Below are 25,486 nucleotides of genomic sequence, written 5' to 3'. Positions count from 1 at the left end.
CTTTTATAGGAGCAGAGGAAGGACTGGATGCCAGGGAAAGCAGGGACAGGACTGATGGAGTCGTGGTTCTGTGCCTGGCTGAGCCTGAGCCCTAACTCCGTTATCATCATTGGTCTTCCAGTCCAGCTCCATGAGTTTCCCATCTCCCCTGGAACCTTTCACAGTGGAGAAGCATTTTCCTGTGGCTCTGCTCCAAGAAAGATCTTGGTGAAACTCCCTGGATTCCTCTTGCCCAGAATGCTGACAAGTCTGATGCATTTGGTACAGACTCCCTGAGTGATTGCAGCCCAGTGTGGGCCATCAATTTTGGAGGCAGTGTTGCTCTGGTGCTCAGATGGCTCAGGCAGCATCCTTTTCCCAGTCTCCTTGAAATTTATCCCAGTGTCTTCACCAGTTGCTTGTGTAGTAGCAAGTTCCCACTGGAGGCGAGCGGTGTCGATGGAGCGCTGCCGGCAGATGTTGGGAGGGATTAACTTCACTCCTCAGGCTGCCTTTGCCTTGCCAGATGTGCAGAGAGCTGCTGAGGAGAGATAGAGAGGCTGAAGGTTGGTGTCTAATGAGGGTTTTGCCTATCACCCTTGTGTCCAGTGTCGTCCTTTCATGACTGGCATTCCTTTCCTGGATTTCCCTGATGCTCCCTGGATGCTCAGAGTTGAGTCACCCCAGAAATGCAGAGCACTTCCACCGCTTATCCAGTCCTGGGAGGGGAATGGGGCTGGGAAAGGGGCTGGAGCCCCAGGAGGGGCTGAGGGGGCTGGGGGCGCACAGCCTGGAGCAAAGGAGGCTCAGGAGGGACCTTCTGGCTCTGCACAAGTCCCTGACAGGAGGGGACAGCCAGGCAGGATTGGGCTCTGCTCCCAGGGAACAGCAGCAGGACAAGAGGGAACAGCTTCCAGCTGTGCCAGGGGAGGCTCAGGTTGGACATCAGGAGGAATTTCTTCTTGGAAGGGGTGGTTGGGCCTTGGAAGGGGCAGCCCAGGGAGGTTTGGAGTGCCCTGGAGGTGTCCAAGGAGCACCAAGGCGTGGCACCCCGTGCTCTGAGCTGGGATCGGTCACAAGTTGGACTCGGTGGTCTCCAAGGCCTTTCCCAGCCTTGCTGATCCTGTGACTCTTACCTGTGTCTTTTTGAAAATTAGGGATTTTGACCCCACAGGTGGTGGAGCTGGGAAAACCTGTCAGAGTGGCAGTTTTGTCCCTCACTCTCAGAGTGAGGTTGTGTCCCTCTGGCTTTGGCAAGTGGCTGCCCCGTGTTTGGCTGTGGTGGTTTTAGAGCTGCATTTAACAAGTGGGAGCCATTAGGGCAGGGCTTGACCTTGTAACAACCATAAAATCGAGAAACAAACAGAGCCACAGCCTTGGGGAACTCAGGCTGTTTGTTTTAGACCTTCGTGAAGGAATCTTGCTGTCAGAGCAGGGCAATGAATCATTTAACTAATAAATAAAATCTTGTCATGGTCCTGATAACACCGTTTTCTTCATGAGTTTCACAGAGGAAAAGTTGATCAAATCTTTGATCTCCAAAGAGCCTCTCGAAGATAAAAGTGGCTGAACTATAAATTCCCAGAAGGAAGGAGATGTGCTTTCCACTTGAGGCCTCGCTAATATTTGTCTGGAATTAATTTTATGAACTTTCAAGTGCTTTTACACATGCAGGGAAAGACCAAAGTGATGTGAGTGTGGAGGCTGGGGCTGGAGGGAGGCTGCTCCGACCCTTCCTGGCTCTTCCACTCCTGCTCCTCCTGATCCCAACAACGGGCTGGCTTTGATGATTTATAAACATCAGGGAGAACATGGTTCTTTTCCCAGAAGCTTTTCTCTTTTTGGAGGATTTGCTTTCAAGCCTTTTGCTGTGAAAGAGGTGATTTTGGGGCAGGGCAGAGCTGGTTCTGTGCAGCCAGGGGAGGGTGGTGGCCCTGGCTGTGCCCAGAGCACAGAGCCACAGGGATGAGACAAGGGAGCAGCAACGCTGCTTTGGTGCATCTTTGTTAAAAAATCCAAGGAAAATTGTGTGCAAAGCCATCAGTTGGATCCTGTCACTCCCCAACAGGACTCTGGAATTTCAGGGGCTCCTCCTTGGAGGACTCTGGTTTCAGCCCTCTGACCCCTGACATGTTTTATGGTTGGATTTGCTTAATTTTGAGTTGTGGCCCTGCACCCACGGTGCTCTGAGCAGGTGAGGTCGTGTCCTGTCCCTCTCCATGTCCCTGCATCCCTCCAGCCCTGGGGCATCCCACGGGATCACTCAGGGCTGGTGCCTGTCCCAGTCCTGGGATCATCATCTTGAAGCCTCTTTCCAGTCCATGCCACCAGACCCAACTTTTGCACAGCTTTAAAAACTGCCACCAATTTTTCCAGCTTTTCAAGGCCCGGGATTATCCCTTTCCACTCTATTTTTCCTGCCTCTTTTGTCCTCACTGTTCCCATCTCCACCTGTCGCTTCATTTCCTTTAATTCTCTGAAATCTGCCCCTCTCCAATGCCTCTTCCCTGTTTTCTCTCCTTTCCCTCTCCTTCCCTTTTGCCCTGGTGTATTTATGCTGCCGTGGAACCGCCGCTGCTCCCAGATGAACAAATTCTGAAGCTGCTAATTAGCAACAGTTGTGCTAAAAGGAACCATCAAGGATGTTAAATTAGTCCACTTTTAAATAAACTGGGTATGAAATGTTAGATCTCTATTCCCAGAGTGCCAGTAAAAATGCTGCTGGCTCTTTGCTAACAAAGCCAAAATCTGGGAGTAGCATGGTTGTAACTCCAGAGACAATTCCGTGCTCTGGAGGTTATAAATAATGACAGAGCATTTACAAAGCAGATGTCAATAGAACTCTTTAAAAAACATTGTTTTAAACATATAAAATAGTTTCTTTTTCTCCTACTTTCATCTCTGTTCCCAGTTAGATCCCTGCCGGGCTGCTTTCCTGGTTTCTGGGCTTTTTTGCATTTTAGGGTTGGGATTGTTGGTTTGTTGTTTTTTGCATTTTTTGGGGATTTTTTTTTTTCCTTCCTAGATTTTTTTCGTATTGAGCTTGGTGAGAAACATCAGGGATTGTTCTCCAGGCTTTGATTGGGAGCATGGCAGCTGGGAAGAGGCTGAGCAGATGGCTGGCCTTAAGCTGACAACAATTTGGTTCCTACTACTTTGGCAGTTCTTCCTGCCGAGGAAAGTCCTGGAGGAGAACTCCAGCACTGCAAATGGTTTTGGGTTGAAAGGAAAATGAAATTCAGGGGGATTTAGAGCTCTTCCCCATCCCTGCTCCTACCTGGAGCTTTGGAAATGATGCCCCAGCTACCTGGGTCCAGCTTCACCCTCTTAGGATTTGTTTGGTGGTTTTAAGGGTGATTTCAGTGTGGTTTTAAGATGGCTTTAGAGTGGGTTTTGGATAGGTTTAGAATGGTCTTACAGTGGTTTTAGGGTGGGTTTTGGATGGTTTCTGGATGGTTTAGTGGGTAGCTGATGCCAGAGCCTGGCTTTTAGAGTGGTTTAAGAGTGGGTTTAGGGTAGAATTTGGATGTTTTCTGGATGGTTTAGCAGGGAGCTGGTGCCAGAGCCTGGATTTTAGGATGGGGTTTGGATAGTTTAACTTTTAGCATGGATTTGGGATGTTTTCTGGACAGTTCAGCAGGTAGCTGATGCCAGAGCCTGACTTTTAGGATGAGTTTAGGATGATTTCTGGATGGTTTAGCAGGTAGCTGATGCCAGCCTGGCTGGGGGTGCCTCACTCCCCGTGGGCAGCCCCCAATCCCACAGGTGCCCTGTCCCAGCCATCCCCCTTTCCTGACCCAGCAGCACTGACCATGCAAAAGAACTTTTTTTATCGTGTGTTTTTTTTTTTTAATATCCAGCTCACAATAGCAACTTTTCCTGCCGGCTTCCTCTCCTGTGGAAAGGGCAGGTTCGTCCCTCTGCCTCCAGAACAATGGGTGCCTTTGTGTCGGCCCAGTGCAATTCCCAGAGCCCCAGCATTCCCAGAAACACAGATGGATGCAGGGCGATAGAGCCTTATTGTGCTGCGAAACCATGGTGATGAGCACGCAGTAAATACTGGACATTTCCTGGATCCTGGAGCAAGGGAGACGCTCCCAGAAGGAAAGGCTCACCGCAAAGTGATTGTTCTTACTGATTTCCCTCAGAATTTCTCTATGATTTCCCCCTAAGTGGGAGAAATTGGAAATAATGTGATGTTTTTGGGGATAAACTCATCCCTTTCCTGGGATGTTGCTGTCAGTATTTGTTATTACTGTGACAGAATTAAGGCTGCTGCTTCTTTACATATCCCTATCTCCATGTTATTCCCAGGCTTATGAGAGCAGGGATCTGTTTAAGGTCTTGTCCCTAAAAACCCAGAGTGGTGTTTAGGTGCTGGTTCCAGCTCTGGCACAGGTTGTGCAGGGAAACTCCTGGAAGTGTCCAAGGCCAGCTCGGACAGGGCTTGGAGCAACCTGGGATAGTGGGAATTGTCCCTGGCCATGGCAGGGGATGGGATGGGAAGAGCTTCAACCAAAGCAGTTCATGATTCTGTGACTCTCTGACTGCTGAAGTCCAGAATTCCTCACTCAGCTCTGCTATGTGTTCTGTCCCAGTTGGATGTTAAATTGGAAAAGCTGGGAGAGGCCCGAGCCCAGTTGTGCGGTGTCTGGGGTGAGGAATAGTCCCATCTCACAGGGATCACAGTGGAATGATGGTCAGTGTGTCCTGACCCAGCCACAACCTCTCTTTGCCCCCTGGCTTCTTCAGCAGCACTTCCAGTTGGGATCTGGGTTGTTCCAGAAGGAAGTCAGCTTCGTTATTTGATGTTTACAAAGCTGTGAAGAGGTGCTGCTGATCTGGTCCACCCCTGGAGCTGCTCTGGGGGTGTTTGTACTTCCCTGGCTGGGATGAGGCCGTGGGGTGGCCACTGGGTGATTGGGAGTTGCTGAGGATGAGCAGGAATTCTCTGGCCATTGTCACCCCGGTGACACTTTCAGACACTTGCCCTGGCTGCACTTGTGGGTGGATTCTGAGCTCCTGAGGGCTGTGCTCAAACTTGACCAGAGCTCCTTTTCCAGCTGCACTTTGAGCAGCGAGCGACGTTATTGGAAGTGACTGGTGATTCCGTCTGAATTCCGCTCCTGAGACCTGGGGCTTTTCAGAACGCCCCGGGTCAAACACTGAGCTGCAGGAATCTCACAGAGTTCCTTGTGTTACAAAACAGGGCCAGCAGTAATGAGAGGGGAACAGATGTTCCAGAGGGGCAGGAATGTGGCTGCAGCTGAGCTGTGAGTGCAGCTGAGCTGCACTGAGCGCTGGAAATGCCGGACTCCTCTGGAAGCTGCTGCTCCCCTCCCGCAGCATGAGAGGCTCCATTGTCTCCCTGCTGGCGGATTTGCAGCTGAGCTTTGATTTCGGTGAATAAACCCTCAGCCAGGGACGTTCTGCAGGCTCAGCACATGCTCCAGGCCCGTCTGGTTGCTCCAAGTGCAGGAATTGTTGTGGAACTGGATCAGGTCCACCTTCCCCACCTGAGCTCCTGCTCAGGTCCTGCCCCTGCCACCACAGGGATCCTCCTCCTGTAGATTTTGGGATGAAGCTTGTTTTTCTGTCTGGGGGGTTATGGCAGGGCTGAGGGGATCTCATAATCCATACAAATATCTCCAGAGGGTGTCAGAGGATGGTGCCAGGCTCCAGAACAAGGGGCAGTGCCTATAAACTACAACACAAGGAGTTCCACCTCAACACGAGGAACAGCTTCTTTCCATGGAGGGAGCAGAGCCCTGGAACAGCTTCCCAGGGAGGGCGTGGAGCCTCCCTCTCTGGAGGCATCCCAAACCCACGTGGATGTCTTCCTGTGTCACCTGCTCCAAAGGGTGACCCTGCCTAGGACTGGATGATCTCCGGAGGTTCCTTCCAACAGCCAAACCTGGAGCTGCTGCTCTGGTGGTGGCAGTTGTGATTGTCCTCACTGTGCCCTCTCTGGGCACTCACTGCAACCCTCTGGGCTGTCACAGAGCAGCTGCACCAGCCCAGAGCTGCAGAGCTCCAGTGAGGAATTCCTTGGGGAAAAAGCTGTGAATGAGGCTGGGGTTGAATGTTTTCATGAGGGCTTTGTTGGCCGTGATGTATGGAGACATTGTTGGAGTCATATCTGATCCCACTAATTCCAGCAGGATTTGGGGAAGTGCCTTAATTGCTTTCAATGGCTAAATGCAAGAGTTGGCTGAGCCAGGCAGCATTCCCTGTGTCCCAGCTGCTGCAGGAATTTCACTTGAGCTTCCTAAGAGTGGTAGAGTCTCTCCTGGGTTTCCTTTTTTCCCACTTTTTTCCCTTCTTTTTCCCCCTTATCAAATTAATCCAATCCTCACAAGAGCAATGGGGTCTCTCTTAAGTTTCATTATTTTTCCCGCTTCTTCCCCTTTTTTTTCCCCTCCTTTTTCCCTCTTTTCAGATTCATCCAGCTGGAAGTACTTGTGGATGCACACAGGTAGATCCTTGGATATAGACTCGTGTTTTCCCATGTAATTAATCCACCAGTTCTCAGGAAGATGCTCAATGCCATGGAGGTTTTCCATCCAATTAGGCAGGATTACGGATGGGAGGAGGAAAAACTCATCAAGTTCTGCAGGGATGAGACAGTCAGAGAGGTTTCCTTCTACCTGCCCTCGATTCCTTATGGATAACCGCGGGAAGAGCTCATTTCAGACATTCAGCAAACAATTCAGGAGAGCCTCTCGTACTCCCACTTCAAACCTTGCTGCTGCCCCACTTGGGAATCATTTCTGCTGGAATTCATGACATATGTTCATTGTTTATCTTAGTGGGATGTGACTGAAAATGTCAGAGTGTTTTGTGTTAGGCAACAACCGAATAAAGCAAACAAAATAGAAGCACAGCTGTAATGCTACGCTTCAAATTGTTGGATTTAAATATGTGGGATTGATAAAGGAAGCAAGAGGGTGCAGTGGTGGATAGAAAATCAGCCTGGTGACTCCAGCCAGCAGCCAAAAAAAGCCTTGGGATCCTCAAATTAGAACTGGGAATGTTGTTTGTCAGCTCTGCGCTTGGAATTCAACTGAAATGCCTGAAGGGAAGCAAAAGGCACATCACATCCTCCTTCCAGAGCCAGCCAGAGGGTGGAAAATGAAATATGATGGCCACAGGTTCTGGTGTGAACCCCAGGAACTTGGCTGGGACTGCTGATGTGGGAACGTAGCTGAGGAGGGTGGAGATTCCTGTTTGATTGGCTTTTTGTGTTTCTGAGGAAGCAGCACAAGAGGATTTTGCCAGCAACAGTGGCTCTGGAGTTAATTGGGAGCAGGATTTTGTCTTTGCTCGTGACCACATTTGTGCTGTGGTGTTCTTGCACCTACTCAGAGACTGGTGCTGTTTATTCAGAGCCTTCTGGTACCAGCAGCCTTTCCTGGTGCCTTGCCATTGATCCTGCAGTGGATCTGGATGGGATGGAGGAGGGAAATCACCTTGGCTGTTCCTTGTGTCCTGTAAAGCCTTGGAAATTCCCGTTGCAGTGAGCAGGAACACATCTGCCTCGCTCAAGGAAGTCAGGAGGGATTTTTAGCCAAGCTCTGACTTTTGGAGAGCAGAGTTGAGCTTGTAGGATGGAGACAGCCTCTCATCCTGGATGGGACCAGCACTGTGACAGAGGTGACAACAGCAGGGGTGACAGACCTCTGAAGGACAGGTGCTCTTCCATCCTGCTTCTCCTACAATCCTGCACCTGTATTTTTCCTGATGCCGAAAAGCCCTTAGGAAGGAGATACACAGGACTGGTGGGGCTCTACCTGCTCCAGCACCTGCTGCCCTTTGAGTCCCATCATCCTTCTGAAGGTGGAAAAACCTGTGGACTGCATGAGCACAACTAATTCATCCTGCTCCTTTTGTCCTTCCCAGCTGGGGGGTTGCTCCCCCCAGCACCTTTACCTGGAGCAAAAATCAGGTAGATGAGTGGCTGTCCCTTAGGTCTGTCTCCTGTTAACACTTCTGTTCTGATCATCTGCAGTAATCAGATTTTCTTTCCCTTGAATATGATTAAAGATGAGGATAAACTACATCACAACCTACTGCCACTATTGGTGTTATGTGTAAATTTTTAAGTTTAACTGTCCTTAGGAGCTTCACCAAATGATTCCCCAAGGAATCCTGGGTTTTGTCAAGCCAAGCAAAAATCTCTGAGTACTGGCAGGAGAAAAAAAACTTTCTCAAAAGCAAAAAAAGCCCTGTTCCTGATGAGATCTTACGTGGTCTGAAGCTGTTTGAGATGAGAGATTGTGGCTCTCTGGCATCTCGTGTCTCTCCAGGGATTCCAGGGATGAGCTGTGACTTCCCTCCATTTGTTTTCAGCCCGATGAGCTTGAACTGGGGGCTGGTGTTTGGGATCAGAGGAATGGGGAGGGAGCAGGCTACTGATCCATGGAGCTCCTGGAGCAGCATCTGCTCATCTGGATGACACATGGATGGAGGTTTGTCCTTTGGTGGAATGCGAGGAGAGGAGCAGGGAGGCAGCAAAGGCCACTCTCATCCTTCAGCCACCGCATGAGAGATGATTCCCAGCCCTTGGTGCCGAGGCACGAGCTCTTCTCACACGCTGTGGCCAAGCAGCCCCAGGAGTGACCTCAGTGCAGGACACTTCCCCTGGAGACACATGAAAAGTGCATCAAAGAGATGAAGAATTGCCTCAAAAATTAGATGGAGCCAAGGGAGTGCCTCAGAAGAGCCCAAAATGAGCTGCAAACTGTCCTTGATCTGCCAGGCTGGAGGAGACCGGCTTTGGGCTGGGGCAGTCCAGCACAGGGCTAGGGGGTGATGAGTGTCACTGTCCCCAAGCCATTTCTGGGGACTCAGCAGCCTCTCGCTCCACAAGGGGACAGGGAAACACAAAGCAAAGGCTCCTGAAGTTCAGGGCTTGTGTTGTGCAGGTGGAGCGGGCTGGGATGGCCCTCTGGTGACTCTGGGAATGGCACGGGACCAAGATCCCACTGGATGAAGGACAGGGAGGGAACACTGGTTTGTGGGGTGCTGTTGTGGAACATCTCGATTTAAGGTATAACCAGGCAAAGACCTTGAAGGGTGGCTGTGTTCACACGTGAATTTTAAGGAGTTTTAAAACAAGGTTGAAACAAAAGCAGGGAAAGAACAAAAAGTGGTGGCTGAGGAAAGCTGGGATGCCCTGGGCTCTGCCCTATGGATTCAGACATCCCACAGCGCTGTTTCATCCTTCCCCTACTTTGTGTCATGAATTCCCTCCCCATTCCCTTACAGAACATATTCTCTGTATTCAGATTTGTTGAAATTAGTTCTAGTTCACACCCCTTGGCTCCTGCAATTGTGGGCAGCACTTTTCCTTCACTCTCAGCAGAAGATCCCCCTTCCTCATCAAAAAGCCACCCTGGGAAGATGCACCAGAATTCTGGAGTAGCACAGGATGAGATTTACTTCTGGGGTGTTTTCCTAGATTTATCATTTATCATATTCTCTAAATATTCTGGAGTAATAATCCCAAAGCTACTCTTCAGCAGACCCATTGCTTTCTCTCTGGAGTTGGTAAAGAAGCACTTTCTTTTTCAGGGAAAAGGGAAAATATTCCTCTTGTTTCACTGTTTGTATCACTGACTGATAGTTCAGTAGGGTCCAAGAAGCTTTCATCTGGATAGACCAAATTTCCTGAAAATGTTGAAAACATATTGGTTCCAAACCTCCCCCAAAACCACATGTTCTAGATTAGGCATGTGTTGGGAGCTAACATCCCTCTTTCCCCAATCCACTGGAATCTGGCATTAATAACCCCACATTTAAAAATATTTGAAAAGCTTTACATTTCTCCTAGCCAGGGGAATGAAGTGAATGTCACTGCATCAGTGCTGGAAAGGCAGCATCCGAGTTCTGGAGTTTACTTGTTCCTTGGGAAAACTGACATCCCGGATGGCAGGAGGTTCATCATCACCTGAATCTCAAGGGATCTCAAAAAATCTCAAGGGATCTCAAAAAATCTCAAGGAATCTCAAGGAATCTCAAGGAATCTCAAGCAATACAGCATCCAGGCTGCTTTTTCCACCTTTGGTTTTGGTCAAATAGGGATAGAGGGGTTGGTTGATGGGTAGGGCTTACCCCAGAGCCCTTGAGGTTGGAAAAACCCTCCCAAGATCATCCAGTCCAAGCTGTGACTGATCCCCACCTTGTCACCAACCCAGAGCACTGAGTGCCACATCCAGTCCGTCCTTGGACACCTCCAGGGATGGGGACTCCACCACTTCCAGTGCTTGAAAGGACCTACAAGGAAGCCAGAGAGACGAAGTGGGTGCAAACTGAAAGAGGGGCAATTTTTGAACATATGGAAGGAATTCTTCCCTGTGTGGTTGGTGAGGGGCTGGAATGGATTTCTCAGTGAAGCTGTGGCTGCTCCATCCTGGGAAGTGTCCAAGGCCAGGTTGGACAGGGCTTGGAGCCACCTGAGCTGGTGGAAGGTGTCCCTGCCCATGGCAGGAGGTAGGATTGGATGGGCTTTAAGGTCCTTTCCAACCCAAACCATTCCATGATTCTGTGACTTAATGATTTAATGTTTGTTTTATGAAAGAATGAGAAGTGATGGGGTGTTTCTGGACGATGCCAACCTCTCTTTAATCACCAGGATTTCATCTCTAATCTGTAACCTGGGATGAGAATAATTCCTCAGTACCTCCATCCTCTCATCTCCCAGGGTGGAGGGGAGATGGAAACATGGAGGTGCCTCAGTTGAATTATCTGGTCTTACATGTCCCCAAATCAACGTCACACTTGGGGAAGAAGATTGAGGATGTTCCATAGTAACTCAGTGCGAGGAAATAGGAGAGGGATCAGTAATTCCCAATGAATGCTGAAAACAGGTTGGCAAAGGGATGGATGGATGGATGGATGGATGGATGGATGGATGGATGGATGGATGGATGGATGGAGGGATGGATGGATGGATGCATGGATGGATGGATGGATGGATGATGGATGGATGGATGGATGGATGGATGGATGGATGATGGATGGATGATGGATGGGGGATGCATGGATGGATGGATGGATGGATGGATGGATGGAGGGATGGATGGATGGATGCATGGATGAATGGATGGATGGATGATGGATAGATGGATGGATGGATGATGGATGGATGGATGGATGGATGGATGATGGATGGATGGATGGATGATGGATGGATGGATGGATGGATGGATGGATGATGGATAGATGGATGGATGGATGGATGGATGATGGATGGATGGATGGATGGATGGATGGATGGATGGATGGATGATGGATGGATGGATGATGGATGGATGGATGATGGATGGATGGATGGATGGATGGATGATGGATGGATGGATGGATGGATGGATGGATGGATGGATGGATGATGGATAGATGGATGGATGGATGGATGGATGGATGGATGGATGATGGATGGATGGATGATGGATGGATGGATCCACGGATCCATGGATCCATGGATGGATACCCAAAACTGGTGGCTGCTGCCATGTACCTTTCCCAAACTGAACGAACACCTTAAAGGCATCACTTGGTGTCATGTCCTGATTCAAATGATGCTGTTTTAACATGGTTGTGGCATTCCATGACTTTTTCCTGCTCTTGGCAACTGAATTCCAGCACATTCAGCACCTCCTTAGGTGTATCCTTTGTTTGGCTGATTCCTATAAAGGTCAATCTTTTATAGGTTTGATATAAAATCAGTGTAATTACAAAGATCTGTTCCCGTCCATAAAACCAGTTGGAACTGTTTGGCAGGAATTTAAACTATTTCTTGTTAATCCACACACACAGCTAATAAGGGAAGGCATGGGTTTTTTAATATCCTATTTATATCAGCAGATGTCCTAAAGAAGTTTGGGATATTTCTGTATTTAGAGTAAATCATAGCAGTGTGTAGCGTGCAGAAAGAGAGATTGGAGGGGGGGGGAAAGTCAACTCTATTAATCTTGCTAAGAGCAAACATGTCACATGTAATATCCTTGAGTTGCATCACCATCTGGGATTTTTCTGAAGGCCTTGGAATTGATCCAGCAGATGGTAGGGCTGCAGGAGCTGGGGCTGGAACCTGCTCCCTGAAGCAAGGGGAGATGTCTTCTGCTGCTGGCTGCGCCACAGCTGGGGGTTTGCACACCAAAAGCTCATCTCTTGCAAGTGTTTTCCTCAGCTTCAAGGGAGATGTTTGCATCTAAACCCAAAGTGCTTCTGCTAGAAGGGACTTGGAATTGTTTTGAGTGGCTTGGAATGGTTTGGAGCCTTTCTCTTGTGGTGGCTGTGTTTGGGTTGAGGTCTTTTGTCACCATATAGAGACATCTTCCCTGCTTGTGCCTTTCCCATTAAGTTTTCCCTCCTGCAGGCTTGATATTCCCTCCTTTTCTGATGTCCTCCCCTCATATTTTCCCAGCAGTTGTGGAAAATCAGTTTTTGGAGGAGTCTAGCTCTGGAGCTCTGCTCACAGCCAGGGTGTCCAGAGCCCAGTGTGCAGCATTCCTGCTCCCATCCTTCCTGGGGGAATGTGATTAGGAACTCAGCTGCTTCAAGGTACTGCAGCAGAGCCAGGGGCTTTTCCTACAGGAAATCCAGGGAAAGGGAGTATCAGTGGTAGGAGTAGATCAGGTAGCTGCAATGTTTCCAGTAGCAGCTTCAGTAGCCATGGCTCTGGTGGTTAGGCAAAAGGAATCCCAAAAGTAACATTCCAAAGGGACTGTCAGACTTTAGAGAGACTTTCCAGCCACGTCCTGTGACACAGGACAGCTCACTCTGAGCCAGAAGATCCCCTCCAGACTTGTGCTTCTCCTTGGAAGCCTTCTCATTCCCAGCTCAGTGGTCTTGGGAAGCAGTTTGGATGTGCCAGAACTGTTCTTGAAGCCCTGCAGGTCTTCTCCTCCTTTATCCTTTCCCAGTGGTGCTCTCACCCCTTTCCCAGTGCTGGTAGCCACCAAGGCAAGCTCACTTGCCCACTTCTTGCCCTTCCCAGAAGCCTTTCTGTGGAACTCTTCTCATTTCAATTAATCCTTCTGTATCAGAGGATCAGGGTTGACTTCATTGTTCCCAGGATTTCCTCAACCCTTCACTAAATGGCAGCAGGATTTCCCTATGTTTTTCAGAGTTATTCCCATTTCAGGATTGTGTTTCTGCCTTGTTTGGCTGAGCAGCGGCAGCTGAGCACATGCAGGTGTCCTCCAGCATCCACCAGAACACTTTATTATTTCCCATGTATATATATTTTATAGGACTGTATATTTTGTATGACTGAATCTCATTCCATGCTTATTATCCTTCAAAGCCATCCAGCCTGTCCTGCTCTCCCAATCCTTTTCTGAATTAACAGTTCTGGCCAACTTCCCTCCCCCTAAACAAGGGGGTGAACAGAGCTGACAACTCCTTGAAGAAGGGATCAGAGTTTAAACATATATTTAATCAGCACTGGAATAAATCCTCAACTGCAGCATGGCAAAGCCCTGAAATCAGGTATGGGAGGCGTTGATCAATCAGAAGTTCTTCAAATCAAACGAGTTTCCTTCTCCATGAAGGTGGCAGGTCTGTAAACTCTGGAAGATATCCTGTAATTTGGTTTTTTATACCCCTGTACAGCAGAGGAACAGGGTGGATACACCTGTGATCCACGTCTTGGAATGGAGAAAAAGAGTTTTCTCTTAGGCCATCCTTGGAATCAAGGCCTGGATGAAACTACAGTAAATAAATGTGGGTTGTGTATCAGGCTTTGAGTCCTGGAGCTCCTCCATGGGAGGAATGGGATGGGGAGGTGGGATTGGCAGTGTGGGGGAGAGTGTGGGAATGACTTAGGTTTGCATAATTTGTAGGTATTTAACCATCAATTAAGAGGTAGCCTGTGGGTCGGATGTATCATGGAATCCCAGAGTTGTTTGGGTAGGAAGGATCTTAAAGCACATCTCATTCCCCTGCCATGGACGGGGACACCTTCCCCAGTCCCAGGCTGCTCCAAGCCCCATCCAGCCCAGCCTTGGACACTTCCAGGGATGGGACAGCCATTATATTATAATGATATAATGATCTGTGTGTCCAACCACTGCATTTAACAAGTTTAAATATTTTGAAAAGTATTTTAAAATATTTTAACAAGTTTAATGCTTAAATATTGGATTGTGGCCTCTGAAAACCCTAGCAGAAAGGATTTTTTAATTACCATTTTTCTCCTCTGCACACTAATGCTGGGACAACATCCATCAAGCCAAGTTTTCAAGCCTTATGCCTGAGCACCTCAGCACCTGAGAGGAATACTGATCTGAAACTTTGGTGGCCCTCAGCTTACACTCAGTAATTTATTACCATTTCAGCCTGAATGGAGCAGTAGCTCATGAGCTCCTGTTTTGAGCAGAACTGAAGGAAATTCTGCTCCATCAGAAGCTTCAGCTCCAATTAAACGATCCCCCCCTGCTCTCAGGAGGCAAACAGATGCAAACCCCAGAGAGACTCAGAAGCTCCCAAGCTTAATAATCCTGGGTTGTTTTTTTTTTCCCCCCACCTCGTGTCAGGAATATTTTTGTGTCTGTCGAAAGCTCCACTTGCAGATCCATAACATCTCTCTCTGCCGTGCCTGGAACAGATGCGTGTGTTGTAATATAGACTGCGAACATTGACATCCCATGTGGTTCTCATTCCTCCCAGTCATCTTTGAAGCTAATTGGATCCAGCCAGCCCAAATGTGTCTGGCTGGCCACAGCTATTTGTACTTTCACTCTGGTTCTGGTGCTAATGGTGGGATCTATGGAACATGAAATAAACTCTCGTGACTCCGAGGGCTGCCGAGGCACAGCCGCTCGCGTCTCGCTGGGTTGGGATGGGCTGGGATCTTTAAATGGGATTTTTTTTCCTCTTCTAATGTTGTTCAGTGGCTGGTGGCTACAGTGAGGACTCAGAAGTGCAGAATCAGGAGCCTGGTTGTCCAGCCTAAAATGTTTCACGGTTTGGTGTGGCTTCCTAGTGGGATATTGGGATGGCATCGTTAGGAATCCATGTGTTGTCCAAGCTGTGAATATTATTAAAAAATAGTATAAAAATACTATTAAAAATAGTGAATTAGCAGAAATTTCCATTTAGATAACAGAATCATAGAATGGGTTGGGTTGGAAGGGCCTTAAAGCTTATTCATCCCCATGGGCAGGGACACCTTCCACTAGCCCAAGTTGCTCCAAGCCCTGTCCAACCTGGCCTTGGACACTTCCAGGGATCCAGGGGCAGCCACAGCTTCCCTGGGCACCCTGTGCCAGGCCCTCACATGGAGGAATTTCTCCCTAAAGTTATAGATACCGCTGTTTATAGATAATGTACTTCATAGATAATGCTTTTTGTAGCTAATACCGTCATTTTCCCATAACCCACCAGCACAGTGTAGGAAAACAAATATTCCTGTTGGAAAGGCATCAGTAAGGTTGATGGGTAATTTCTCCGGTCCTTTTCCTGTCTTTCCTCTAACTATCCATGGGAAAAAGGCTCTTCTGTTAGGAATTTACCTTTCCCCACCCCCTCAGACTCAAAGCAACCTCATTACCTTCAATTGGTTGTAATTTTATCTCAGTTAAAGGTAATTTCAGTCATTGCTGTGCTCCACCCCAGGTTTTAGAGGGATTTCCCTGATGAATAGTAAGAGAATATTTGGGGATTTTTGCAGTTCATTCCCATCCATGATGAATTCTTGGGGAAGCAGTGGAACATGTTTCACACTTCAGCCTCTGCTCACAAAGTCCCGTCATTTCTCAGCTTCACTGTAAATATTTTCTCTCTGTGCTCGGGAGGTTTGGGTTCCCATTGTTTCAAGCAGCCAGTTCAGAATAATTCTTTGCTTTTGTGGTTTTTTAGTGTTTTATTCTTGTTTTCAAACAACTTGGCTCGCAAGGAGTCAGCAGGGGGTTGGACCAGATGATCTTTAAAGGTCCCTTCCAACCCCAACCACTCTGTGATGCTCTGAAATTTGGGTTACTGCTCTCAGCTGAGACCATTCCTGTGCTGCTGCATGGGCCACAAATACATCCATTGTCCACTTGGAAAATAAAATGGCAATGGGGATTTTCTCTGATGAAATGATCCCTGAATTTCACTAATTTTCTTTTTTTTTTTTTCCGCTTTGTAGGTCCAAGTTCAGTGAAAAACAAGAAAAAGGGTAAGTTTGAGTTTTCCTTTCTGTGCTTTGTGAATTCTCTTTGGCCAACACCAAGGAGGAACCAATGGCAGCTTCCCTCTCCAGGAAAAGCTGGAATAGCACCCACAAGCATTCCTTATAGCCTCCTTAAACACTGCAAAAAGTGAATTATGTTGTACAGAAGTAACCCTGAAGATTCTCCAGTTGAAGAGTTGAGTCAGTACCAAATACCAGGAGCTGTTGCTGTTTGCCAGCCTTGGCTTTCATCCCAATCCTGCCAACCTGCAGCTTGGGTTCTCCTTCAGACCCACCAAACTCAGCAGGAACACACTTTGCATCCCGCTTTTCCTTGTGTTAACCTCCAAATTACCATTTTAGGAACTCCTTCTGAGAGTTCTGCCCTCGGGGTTTTGTGGATTTGATGATGTTCCTCAGGCAGTTTGCAGTGGATTGTTGGGATTTGGGTTGTTCAGGCAGCCCTTTTTGGGTCAGTTTCTGATGCCATCCTTGTTTCTGTAGGACTGCTGGGGACACTTAGGGTCCCACACTTAGGATCCCACATTTACTTCCAGGTGTTTGAGTGAGTCCAAGGATCCGAGCAGTCGAGTTTTCCATGTCTGTACTACTGCAGTAGCACATGAAATGGCTTTAATCCTTGGATGCAAACTCCAGAGCCACAGCTGAGAGGTGGGAACAGGCCACACTTAGCAACTTGTATTTACTCCGAGAAGCAGTGTAAAGTTTTATGTTGGAGAAGTTTGTCCTAACAAAGCTCAACCCGCGTTCAATCAGCCCAACAAACAACAACCGAGTGATGGCTGCAGAGCAATTCCAGAGGGGCAGGGGCATCTCGTGGAGCTGGATTGCATACAGCTGTATAAAGCAGCTTAATTTTATGGTATTGTCACATCTAATTCATTTTAGAGTTCCAGTTCATTGTTTGATGAGTGAGGGTTATGGAGAGCTCCCTGCTTCTGCCTGCTCCCAGTTTCGGAGCCCGTGGGTACGGACATGGAAGACTTGTCAGGCTGGGATTTGGGTGCTGGGACCCTCCTTGGAGACCTGCTAAGGGAGCTATTAGATACATGGAATATCTTTTGTCTTGTGAGGTTTGTTCGTGCAGAGAGGTGGTTGAAGTGCCTCAAAGGAGGGAAAGGCGCGGAAGTGTGTCGCTGCGATGAGCGATGGTGTCACTGCTCAAGCAGCAGCTCCCTGAGCAGCAGAGCAGATTTCGGAGGCAGATGAGTTAAACCAGCTGTGGTGTGCATCCCTCTTGGGAAGGGAAGCCTGGAGTGACAGCAGCAGCATTCCCAACTCTCTGCAATCCTCCCTTGGATGGCCTGGATTTGTGGGATGTCAGTGAGAGGAGTTTGGTGGGGTTTAGGGAAAACGGGCGTGGTTCAAGGTGATATTTCCAAAGCACGGCATCATCCCAAGGAGGAGGAGAAGTATAATCCTCCTGGATTAGAGGAAGGCTGGATTGTGGCCAGCTCAGGTTGGAAGTCATGGCTGATGATTTGGAGAGAAATATTGCTGTGGAGATTTGTCCCCTGAAGCCTTTTCTCACTTTTTGTGGGACACCAGTGTGGCTTCACTCACCCCTGCTTACTTTAACTTCATTTTCTGCACCTTTAAATTATGCCCACAGTTGTCCCACCTGATGTCCTTGTGCCCTTGCTCCTGGCTAGTGGCCATCCAGAGATTCCCGCTCCGGTGCTAAAACAGATGGATTTTTCCTTACGCTTCTGTCCATTACAAAGATGGATATTAGCAGAGAAACAAGTACATGAATGTACTCAGAAACTATTCCAACAACTATAATTTCATATCCCAACTGCTGCTGTCATCTAAATATGAGTTTAATTCTGTCCTACTGGGGACCTTGTGGCTACAATTGAAGTGATTTTGCTCTGTTTATGTTCCTTGGCAGAAAAGCTGCTCCAAAGTGGCATTTTAAAAACTACATCAAAAGAACATCATTTTTGTCGGGAACGTGAAAAAAACGGGTGAGCAGGGACCAGGCTTCCCTTGCAGAGCTTGTTTCGTCCCACTCTGTGTGTGTAGGAGTCATTCCTGATGTGGTTATGTAATTTCTCTTCCTTGGGACGTGTGAGGTGTTTGAGGATCATGGTAGGGAAGAAGGTTTTTATCACAGGGCTGGTAAAATACTGGGAGAGGTTGTCCAGGGAAGCTGTGGCTGCCTCATCCCTGGAAGTGTCCAAGGCCAGGTTGGACAAGGCTTGGAGCAACCTGGGATGGTGGAAGGTGTCCCTGCCCATGGCAGGGGTGGCACTGGATGGGTTTTAAGGTCCTTTCCAACCCAAACCAGTCTGGGATTCTGGGATTGTAACAATTCACCAGTGTTTCCATCCCCTGGATGGGGTTAGTCCTTCCCGAGCCCCTCAAGCCCAAAATATTGAATTATTTTGAGGCACAAGCAGCACAGGGGCTCCTCCAGCAACGCTGGGGAAGAGCTGGAGCTCAGCTCTGAACTGCCCTCTGGAGGAGACCAAGCCATGGGGATCATCTCCCAATCCTAATGTGCAACAGGTAGGAAAGATTATCCCTGTTTTCCATCCGGCAAACTGAGTGACTGCAGAGTGGTTCATCTGGACCAGAACAGCCCAGCCTTGGCTGGGTGTGTTGGAACGTGCTGTGGGAGCATCCTGACTGTATCCAGAGATGATCCTAGGTCTGTAGGGATGTGACCAGCCCCAGGGCATGGGACTTGAGGACTGACCTCATGCCGAGAGCAGAGCTGTGACCGGAGCTGTGGGAAGAGACCCCTGGAGCCTCCATCCCTTGAGAGGCCCTGGAGAATCCCATGCCTCTTTAATTCCCAGCAGGTCACAGCGTGGTGACCTGGTCCTGTCCTGGTGGCAGTGTTGTCCTTGTGTTGTGGAGCCGTAGGACCCTCACCCTGGCTGTCCTGCGGCTCCTCCTCATCCCTGCCTGCAGCCAGGAGCCATCCATCCCCAACCTCCCACTTCCTGCGGCTCCAGGCACACCCCACAGCCCCAGGTAACGCCTGTCCTTGTGTTTTCCAGGTAAAAAGGCTGGTCCTCCAGGGCCCAACGGTCCCCAAGGGCCACCAGGGCCTCCCGGGCCGCAGGGTCCCCCCGGCATTCCCGGCATCCCTGGGATTCCAGGCACAACCGTCATGGGACCACCCGGTCCCCCTGGCCCGCCAGGCCCTCAGGGTCCACCTGGAGTGCAGGGCCCCTCAGGTAAGGATCCATCCGTGCCCTCTGCTCCCGGCTGGACCAGCGGGAATGCCGGAGGTGTCACCGGAGCGTGCGGATGCGATGGCACCACGGCCTGGAGCAGGGCTCGGGTGTCCCGGGCCATGTGGGACAGGGCTTGGAGCAACCTATGGAAGGTGTCCCTGCCCACAGCAGGGGTGGAACTCGGTGGGCTTTAAGGTCTCTTCTAACCCAAACCTTGCTGAATTTCTGGGATTCTGGGATTCCGTGGGATTCCATTAAATGGGAGCAGCAGGAGCCCCTCAGCTCCGTGCTGTGCTGCCACAGGCATCTCCTCCTTAATTAGGATTTGGCTCCCAGGGAAGGGAGATGCAATGAATGACCTGCAGAGGGAAACTCGGCATCTTGGCAGCCAAGAGGTTTTATTCCCACTGTGGATCAGGGAATGGGTTGGAGAATTTTTCCTTCTAGTGGAAACCTGTTGAATAATGAAGAATTTTGATGGTTGGACAGAAATGCCGTGAATAAACTAGGGAAATGTAGGATGAGTATTTTTCTTATTTGTTTTTGAATATTTTTGAATATTTAGTATTTCTGGTTTATGTATTTTAATATTACCTGCATCCCATATTCCTCCTCCTGTTAAAACAGAGGTTTAATGGTTATTATGGAGTAAGAAAAGTGATTTACATGGGACTTCAGGGTTATTTTGAGGTAAAAAAAAGTTGTTTATAAGGAGGTTTAAGGGTTATTTTGGTATAAAAGAAGTTTTATTTGTGTGATTTTTCACTCAACCTTCCTCTTCAATCACATTGAATTGCCTTTTGCAGGTGCCACAGACAAGGCCAGCTCCAGAGACATCCAGGTGGGTTAATCTTTCCACGGAAAACCCCAGCTTTGGGGGGGATTTTCCCAGACTGGTGCAGTGCTTCCCATTAATCCTCAATCCCTGTGCTCTCCCTTGCAGCCAGCTGTGGTCCATCTCCAAGGCCAAGGCTCAGCAATCCAAGTGAAGAATGGTAAGGATCTCTTGATAATTGTGGGTACTGGGAAGAGCCCCTCCTGCACCCATAGGGATCCTGGATCCCATCCCATGACACAGCTCCAGGATGATCCCAGCCCACCCCTGCCTTCCAATGCCCCCGCCCAGACCCCCCAAGAAAACTCTTGTGTGGAGTCTCCACCCCCCTTTCCCCTGAGCTCTTGTTTATCTCCCAGATTATCCCTGTTCTGCACATCCCAGTAACTCTGTCCCAGTAAATCTCCCTTCTCCCTGACCCCCAGGTACATCTTGTGCCTCCCCAGCCCCTCCATGACCAGGCCTTTTTTCCCCCATTCTATTTTAAGCCCTCAGTGGATCCTTATCCTGTCTCGTCTCTATTTTCCCATTTTCCTCCAGTTTCCCAGGAATGTAAGGCAGGGAAGACCCAGTGTCCAGAGGTGTCCAGCCACCAGCTCCTCCTGGGAGCATCTCTTCCCCCACCCCAGCCTTCAGTCCCAGATGCTGCTGAGCCATTTCCCATCCACAGGCTGCTCCTTGCTCTCCTCCCCTTTCCCAGATCCCCATCCAAATTCTCAAGTTCCTGCTCTCCTTGCCAACAGCTGGGGCTCATTCATCACCTCCTGCCTCCCTGCTCTGGCTGTGCTGGAGAGGAGCTGGCTTGTCCCCTCCCTGTGTCCCCACGTGCAGCTCCCCAGGGATCGCATCCATCCATCCTTGCCCCAATCCCACACTGGATGGGACGCGGCTCCCGAGGGTGGGGGCAGCAGGAAGGAGCTGCAGGATCCCTGTCCATGAATTCCTGCCTCACACAAGTGGGATGAGGAGGGCTGGCCACTGCTTCTGTGGGAAGGCAGCTTTCCCTGTGAGCAGTGGCAGCTGGAATTTCTCATGGATAGGGACTTGTGCTTGCAGCTCCCCAAAATTAAAAGGAAACCGCCCGTTCCTAGGAACAATGTGAGGGAAAAGATGCTGTTTGCTTACATTCAGAAAGCAATTATCCCTTCATTACTGGGAATGCTGAGGGTTTCCAGAGGGAACGCTGCTCTCTAAGAGTGGGAATGCCCTGTGAGTGTCCTTCCCTGCTGCTCAGGAACAATCCAGAGCTGGGAGCCAGGAATGCTGTCCAGCTGCCAGCCTGGCGAGCTCCAGCTGGGAGCAGGGAGAGGAGAGGCAGATGGAGACTGGAAGGAAAAGAGTGGAATTTGATAAACTGAGGCACCTACAGAGATTGGCCCAGTTTGGGGCTCACAGCAAAGTCTGTCCCTAGGTTATCCCAGTAATTCCAGTGCCAAAGGGCTGGGTGGTGGATCCATAAATCCCTGACTGTGTTGAGGGACCCCAGTTAGGGGTTACTGTGTTATGATGCAATTTCCTACTTTGTTGTTATTCTGGCTTTTGAAAACCTTAGGAGTTGTAAAGGCAAAGGTTTTGTTAAAATCATCCCAAGTACAAGGTCAGGATTGGTGAAGTCAAGGAACACCAGAATTAAAATCCACAGTGTGACACAAAGCTCTCCTCCATTTGCCAGGAGAAGAGAAAGCTCCAGGGAGCCCCTTCCAGTGCCTGAAGGGACTCCAAGAGGGCTGGAGAGGGATTTTGGACAAGTGACAAGACAAGAATGGCTTTAAGCTGAAAGAGGGTAGATTAAGATGGGAGATTGGGAAGAAATTCTTCCCTGTGAGGGTGGCGAGGCCCTGGCACAGGGTGCCCAGAGAAGCTGTGGCTGCCCCATCTCTGGAAGTGCCCAAGGTCAGCTTGGACAGGGCTTGGAGCAACCTGGGATAGGAGGAGGTGTCCTTGCCCATGTCAGGGGCTGGAATGGGATGAGTTTTAAGGTCCCTTCCCACCCAAACCATTCCATGATGGTTCCATGATGACCATTCCCATGGACACAGTCGGGAACAGGGATCAAACAAGCTCAGCTGCAGGCTCAGGAGGAGGCAGGTCCGTGTCCAGCCCTGGGATGAGCAGAGCACACAGCAGGCTGGGTTTTGAGGCTGAGAACACAGAGGGTTGGGGGGACAGGCGACCCCACAAGCCACGGTGTGCTCAGAGCTACAGAGGAGTCCCTGCTCCCGCTCCCTAGCCTGTAATCCTGCGATTCCCCCTGGGAATTCCCTGCTCCCTGTCGTGCTGTGACTGTATTTGTGTTGCTCCTGCGCTTTTCCTCCTGACGGGTACTGAGTGACCGCCGTTTTCTCATACTGAGATCTTTCAGGTGGAGTCCTCAATGACTGGTCTCGCATCACTCTGAACCCCAAGGTGTTTAAGCTGCATGCCCGCAGTGGGGAGCTGGAGGTACTGGTGGACGGCACATACTTCATCTATAGTCAGGTAGAAGTGAGTACGGTCCTAGGCTAACTCCTCCTATTCTTGTGTTCCGGTGGAAGCCTTGCATGAACCACGAGAGGGCTCCAGACAACAACCAAATGCCAGCAGCTCGTGTGGAGCTGTTCGGCTCAGGATGGGTGTGGGGAGGAGTGTCACACACCCCTGTCACCGCCAGGACACCGCCCGCCAGGGGATTAGTCACTGAAATCACACCCCACACCCACCAATCCCAGGGTTATCCCTCCAGTTATCCGTGCAGGTCATCCCAAGCCTCCCTGCAGGCAGCACGCTGAGCTCAGCGCTTTAAAAGACCCGAACGCTGCTCGCTTGTGGTTATTTTGGAGCTGTGTCACTCTGAAAGTGCAGGACTCCCAGCCCAGGTGGTTTGGCCAGGTTCCAGCCCAGGTGACTCTGTTTGCCTCCCCCTGTTCCGTGTAGCTCCATCCCAGAACCGGCTCTGGGATGAAGTGGCCCACGGATGTCAGGTGCTCTTCCATGGAATTGGTGACACATGTCCAGTTTGGATGGGGACAGAAAATAGAACTCCACATGGGCCAAAGTGTAATTGTTTCCCGAGGGCTTGGTGCTGATTGCTGGCCACAGTCTTGGCCCACTGAAGCCTCATAGTTTGTAATCCATCAAGAAATAAAAAAGGGATTCAGTGTTCAGGCAGCTCTTGCCTCCAAAAGGTCTGGATTAAATTCCTCAGGAAGGAGCAGCTCCCTGAGACTGACTTCTCCTTGGACAGGTTTTCCTCTTGCAGTTCTTTAGGAATCAGAAGTCTCACCAGAATCAGAATCAGAGTGTGGGAGAGGGTTAAAGGAGGACAAGTAGAGTCACAGGGCCTTGGACATCAGGGAGTTCAATCAGTAGAAACACTGTGAGGTGATTTCCTTCCAAGCTGTGGAGGTTGGGCGAGCCTTTTCACTGTAATAGCTCGTGCCTGTGCAAGCACCGAGTCCAGTTACCCAGGAGGCAGCTCCCAGTGCACCTTAGGGCAGTTCTGATGTCACCACTAAAGGAGGCTCCTGGCACCAGGAAGCAGGACTGGCCAGGTAAGTGCAAGAGGCCTTCAGTCAAATGTGTGTGTCTGTGTGTGGGGTGAGAAGCTGCTGTAGCACACAGGGGGTCCTGCATGGCTCTGTGCAGGCTTGTCCCTTCCCTGGAATAAGCAGGACGGTAGCTCAGCCTTAGGCACATGGATTCAGGGCGTTCTGCATGCTTGGGTCAGTCTGAAGCGGAATAAAGGAGGTTCCTGGTTGGTTTGGAGCTCCCCCTGCCCCGCACAAGTCACCTGTGAGCGCAGGTGTTGGGGCCAGGAGGGGCTGCCCACACCCCCAGGACGCTGCCCTTGCTCCCCACACCCCAACCCCCGCCCTGACACCTCCCTTCTCCCTTCTCCACACCAGGTCTACTACATCAACTTCACCGATTTTGCCAGCTACGAGGTGGTGGTGGACGAGAAGCCCTTTCTGCAGTGCACTCGGAGCATCGAGACCGGCAAGACCAACTTCAACACCTGCTACACGGCCGGGGTGTGCCTGCTGAAGGCCAGGCAGAAGATCGCCGTGAAGATGGTCCACGCTGACATCTCCATCAACATGAGCAAGCACACGACTTTCTTTGGGGCCATCCGCCTGGGAGATGCACCCGCATCCTAGAGAGGAACTTGGCGTGGCCAAGGACACCCATGGAACTGCACAGTGCTGCTGTTCATAAAGCGTATCAGTATTTCAGGGGTTCTGTAATCCGGCCATAAAGGAAACTGATCCAGAGCTATTTATTCCTATATGTGAATGCAGGAAGCACAATTGTCCTCTGTGACTCGCGGGGAGACTCGGATCAAACCAAAAGCTGGTGGGGAGAGCGTTGTGACGAGGAAAGGCTGTTGGGTGTGCCTTGTCTCAGTATTTCAAGTATTACTGCACTGATACTCTGCTCTGTGACCTTCACACGAGGCTTGGTGGGAGAGCTGGGGGCTCTGCTGGGATGTTGCGCTGGCAAGAGCATCCCAGGCGGGAGCGGGAGGACACGGACTCCCGTCCCAAAATCCCAGCCAGGCTCCTGCTTGTGCACGCTAACGACAGCCAGGAAGGGGGTTCTGGCTTCCTGCCTTCCCAGGGGGAGCTGGAAGGGCCGGGGGGCGAGGGGAGGTGGGTGAGACAGGCTCAGTGGTGTTTACATTCATCCTCAGGAGGAGGAGGAGGAGGAGGAGGAGGAAAAGTGCCTCGACCTAGAGCTTGGAAGCAAAAGCAGGAAGTGCGAGAGGAAGAGGAATAACTAGAGCAGGCTTAGCAGATAGGAAACTGCCTCCACATTCCAGAAACCACCAAATCCCAAAGAAAACGCCGATTCCCAGGTCCAGGCCTCTGCTCCTTTCAGCTCCTGCCCTTACCCCAGAGGTAACCTTGCCCCAGCGGGGGCTGCCTTCAAGTACTGCTGCTGTTACAGCAAGTTGAGTTGGGTTGTGGGGGTATTTTGGTTTTTTGTTTTTTTTGTTTGTTTGTTTGGGGTTTTTTTTTTGGGGGGGGGTTGATTTTGTTTTGTTCTTTTTAATTAATATTTTGCAAACCAGAACACATTTCTACAGGCTTCACCGAGCCACGTAGAGCAGCCACAAGTACTTGTGACAACACTCGGAGGAAGTTTGTTATGTTTAAGAATAAAATATTCAAACAGGAAATTTTTTTTTCTGTTTTAATAGCAACTGTCCTGATTTTAGATGCGGTTTTTAGCCTTCTTCCCCCCACCCCTTTCCTTTTGGCACCCTCCTACCTAAAATAAGTGGTGATGGAGACTTTAGCAAAGGAAAAAAAATGGGATTTT

At 49.7% G+C, this 25,486-nt stretch overlaps 1 protein-coding gene across 1 annotated transcript in view; it reads left to right on the top strand.

Annotated features, from left to right (window-relative positions):
- The window catches only part of EDA (ectodysplasin A), a 61,433-nt gene extending 36,090 nt beyond the window's left edge, over nt 1–25,343 (top strand). The window contains exons 3-8 of the mRNA XM_005526146.2: nt 16,115–16,144; nt 19,171–19,350; nt 20,157–20,191; nt 20,294–20,345; nt 22,539–22,669; nt 24,070–25,343. Of these exons, the coding sequence (XP_005526203.2) occupies nt 16,115–16,144; nt 19,171–19,350; nt 20,157–20,191; nt 20,294–20,345; nt 22,539–22,669; nt 24,070–24,321 (680 nt within the window). The 3' untranslated portion in view covers nt 24,322–25,343. The remainder of the gene's footprint in view (nt 1–16,114; nt 16,145–19,170; nt 19,351–20,156; nt 20,192–20,293; nt 20,346–22,538; nt 22,670–24,069) is intronic.
- Nucleotides 25,344–25,486: the final 143 nt, after the last annotated feature.

Source organism: Pseudopodoces humilis, chromosome 15, assembly GCF_049639895.1.
Source record: "Pseudopodoces humilis isolate 2021_Gansu_Grassland_sample_001 chromosome 15, ASM4963989v1, whole genome shotgun sequence".
NCBI classification, from domain to species: domain Eukaryota; kingdom Metazoa; phylum Chordata; class Aves; order Passeriformes; family Paridae; genus Pseudopodoces; species Pseudopodoces humilis.
This window is presented reverse-complemented; position numbering and strand designations above follow the sequence as displayed.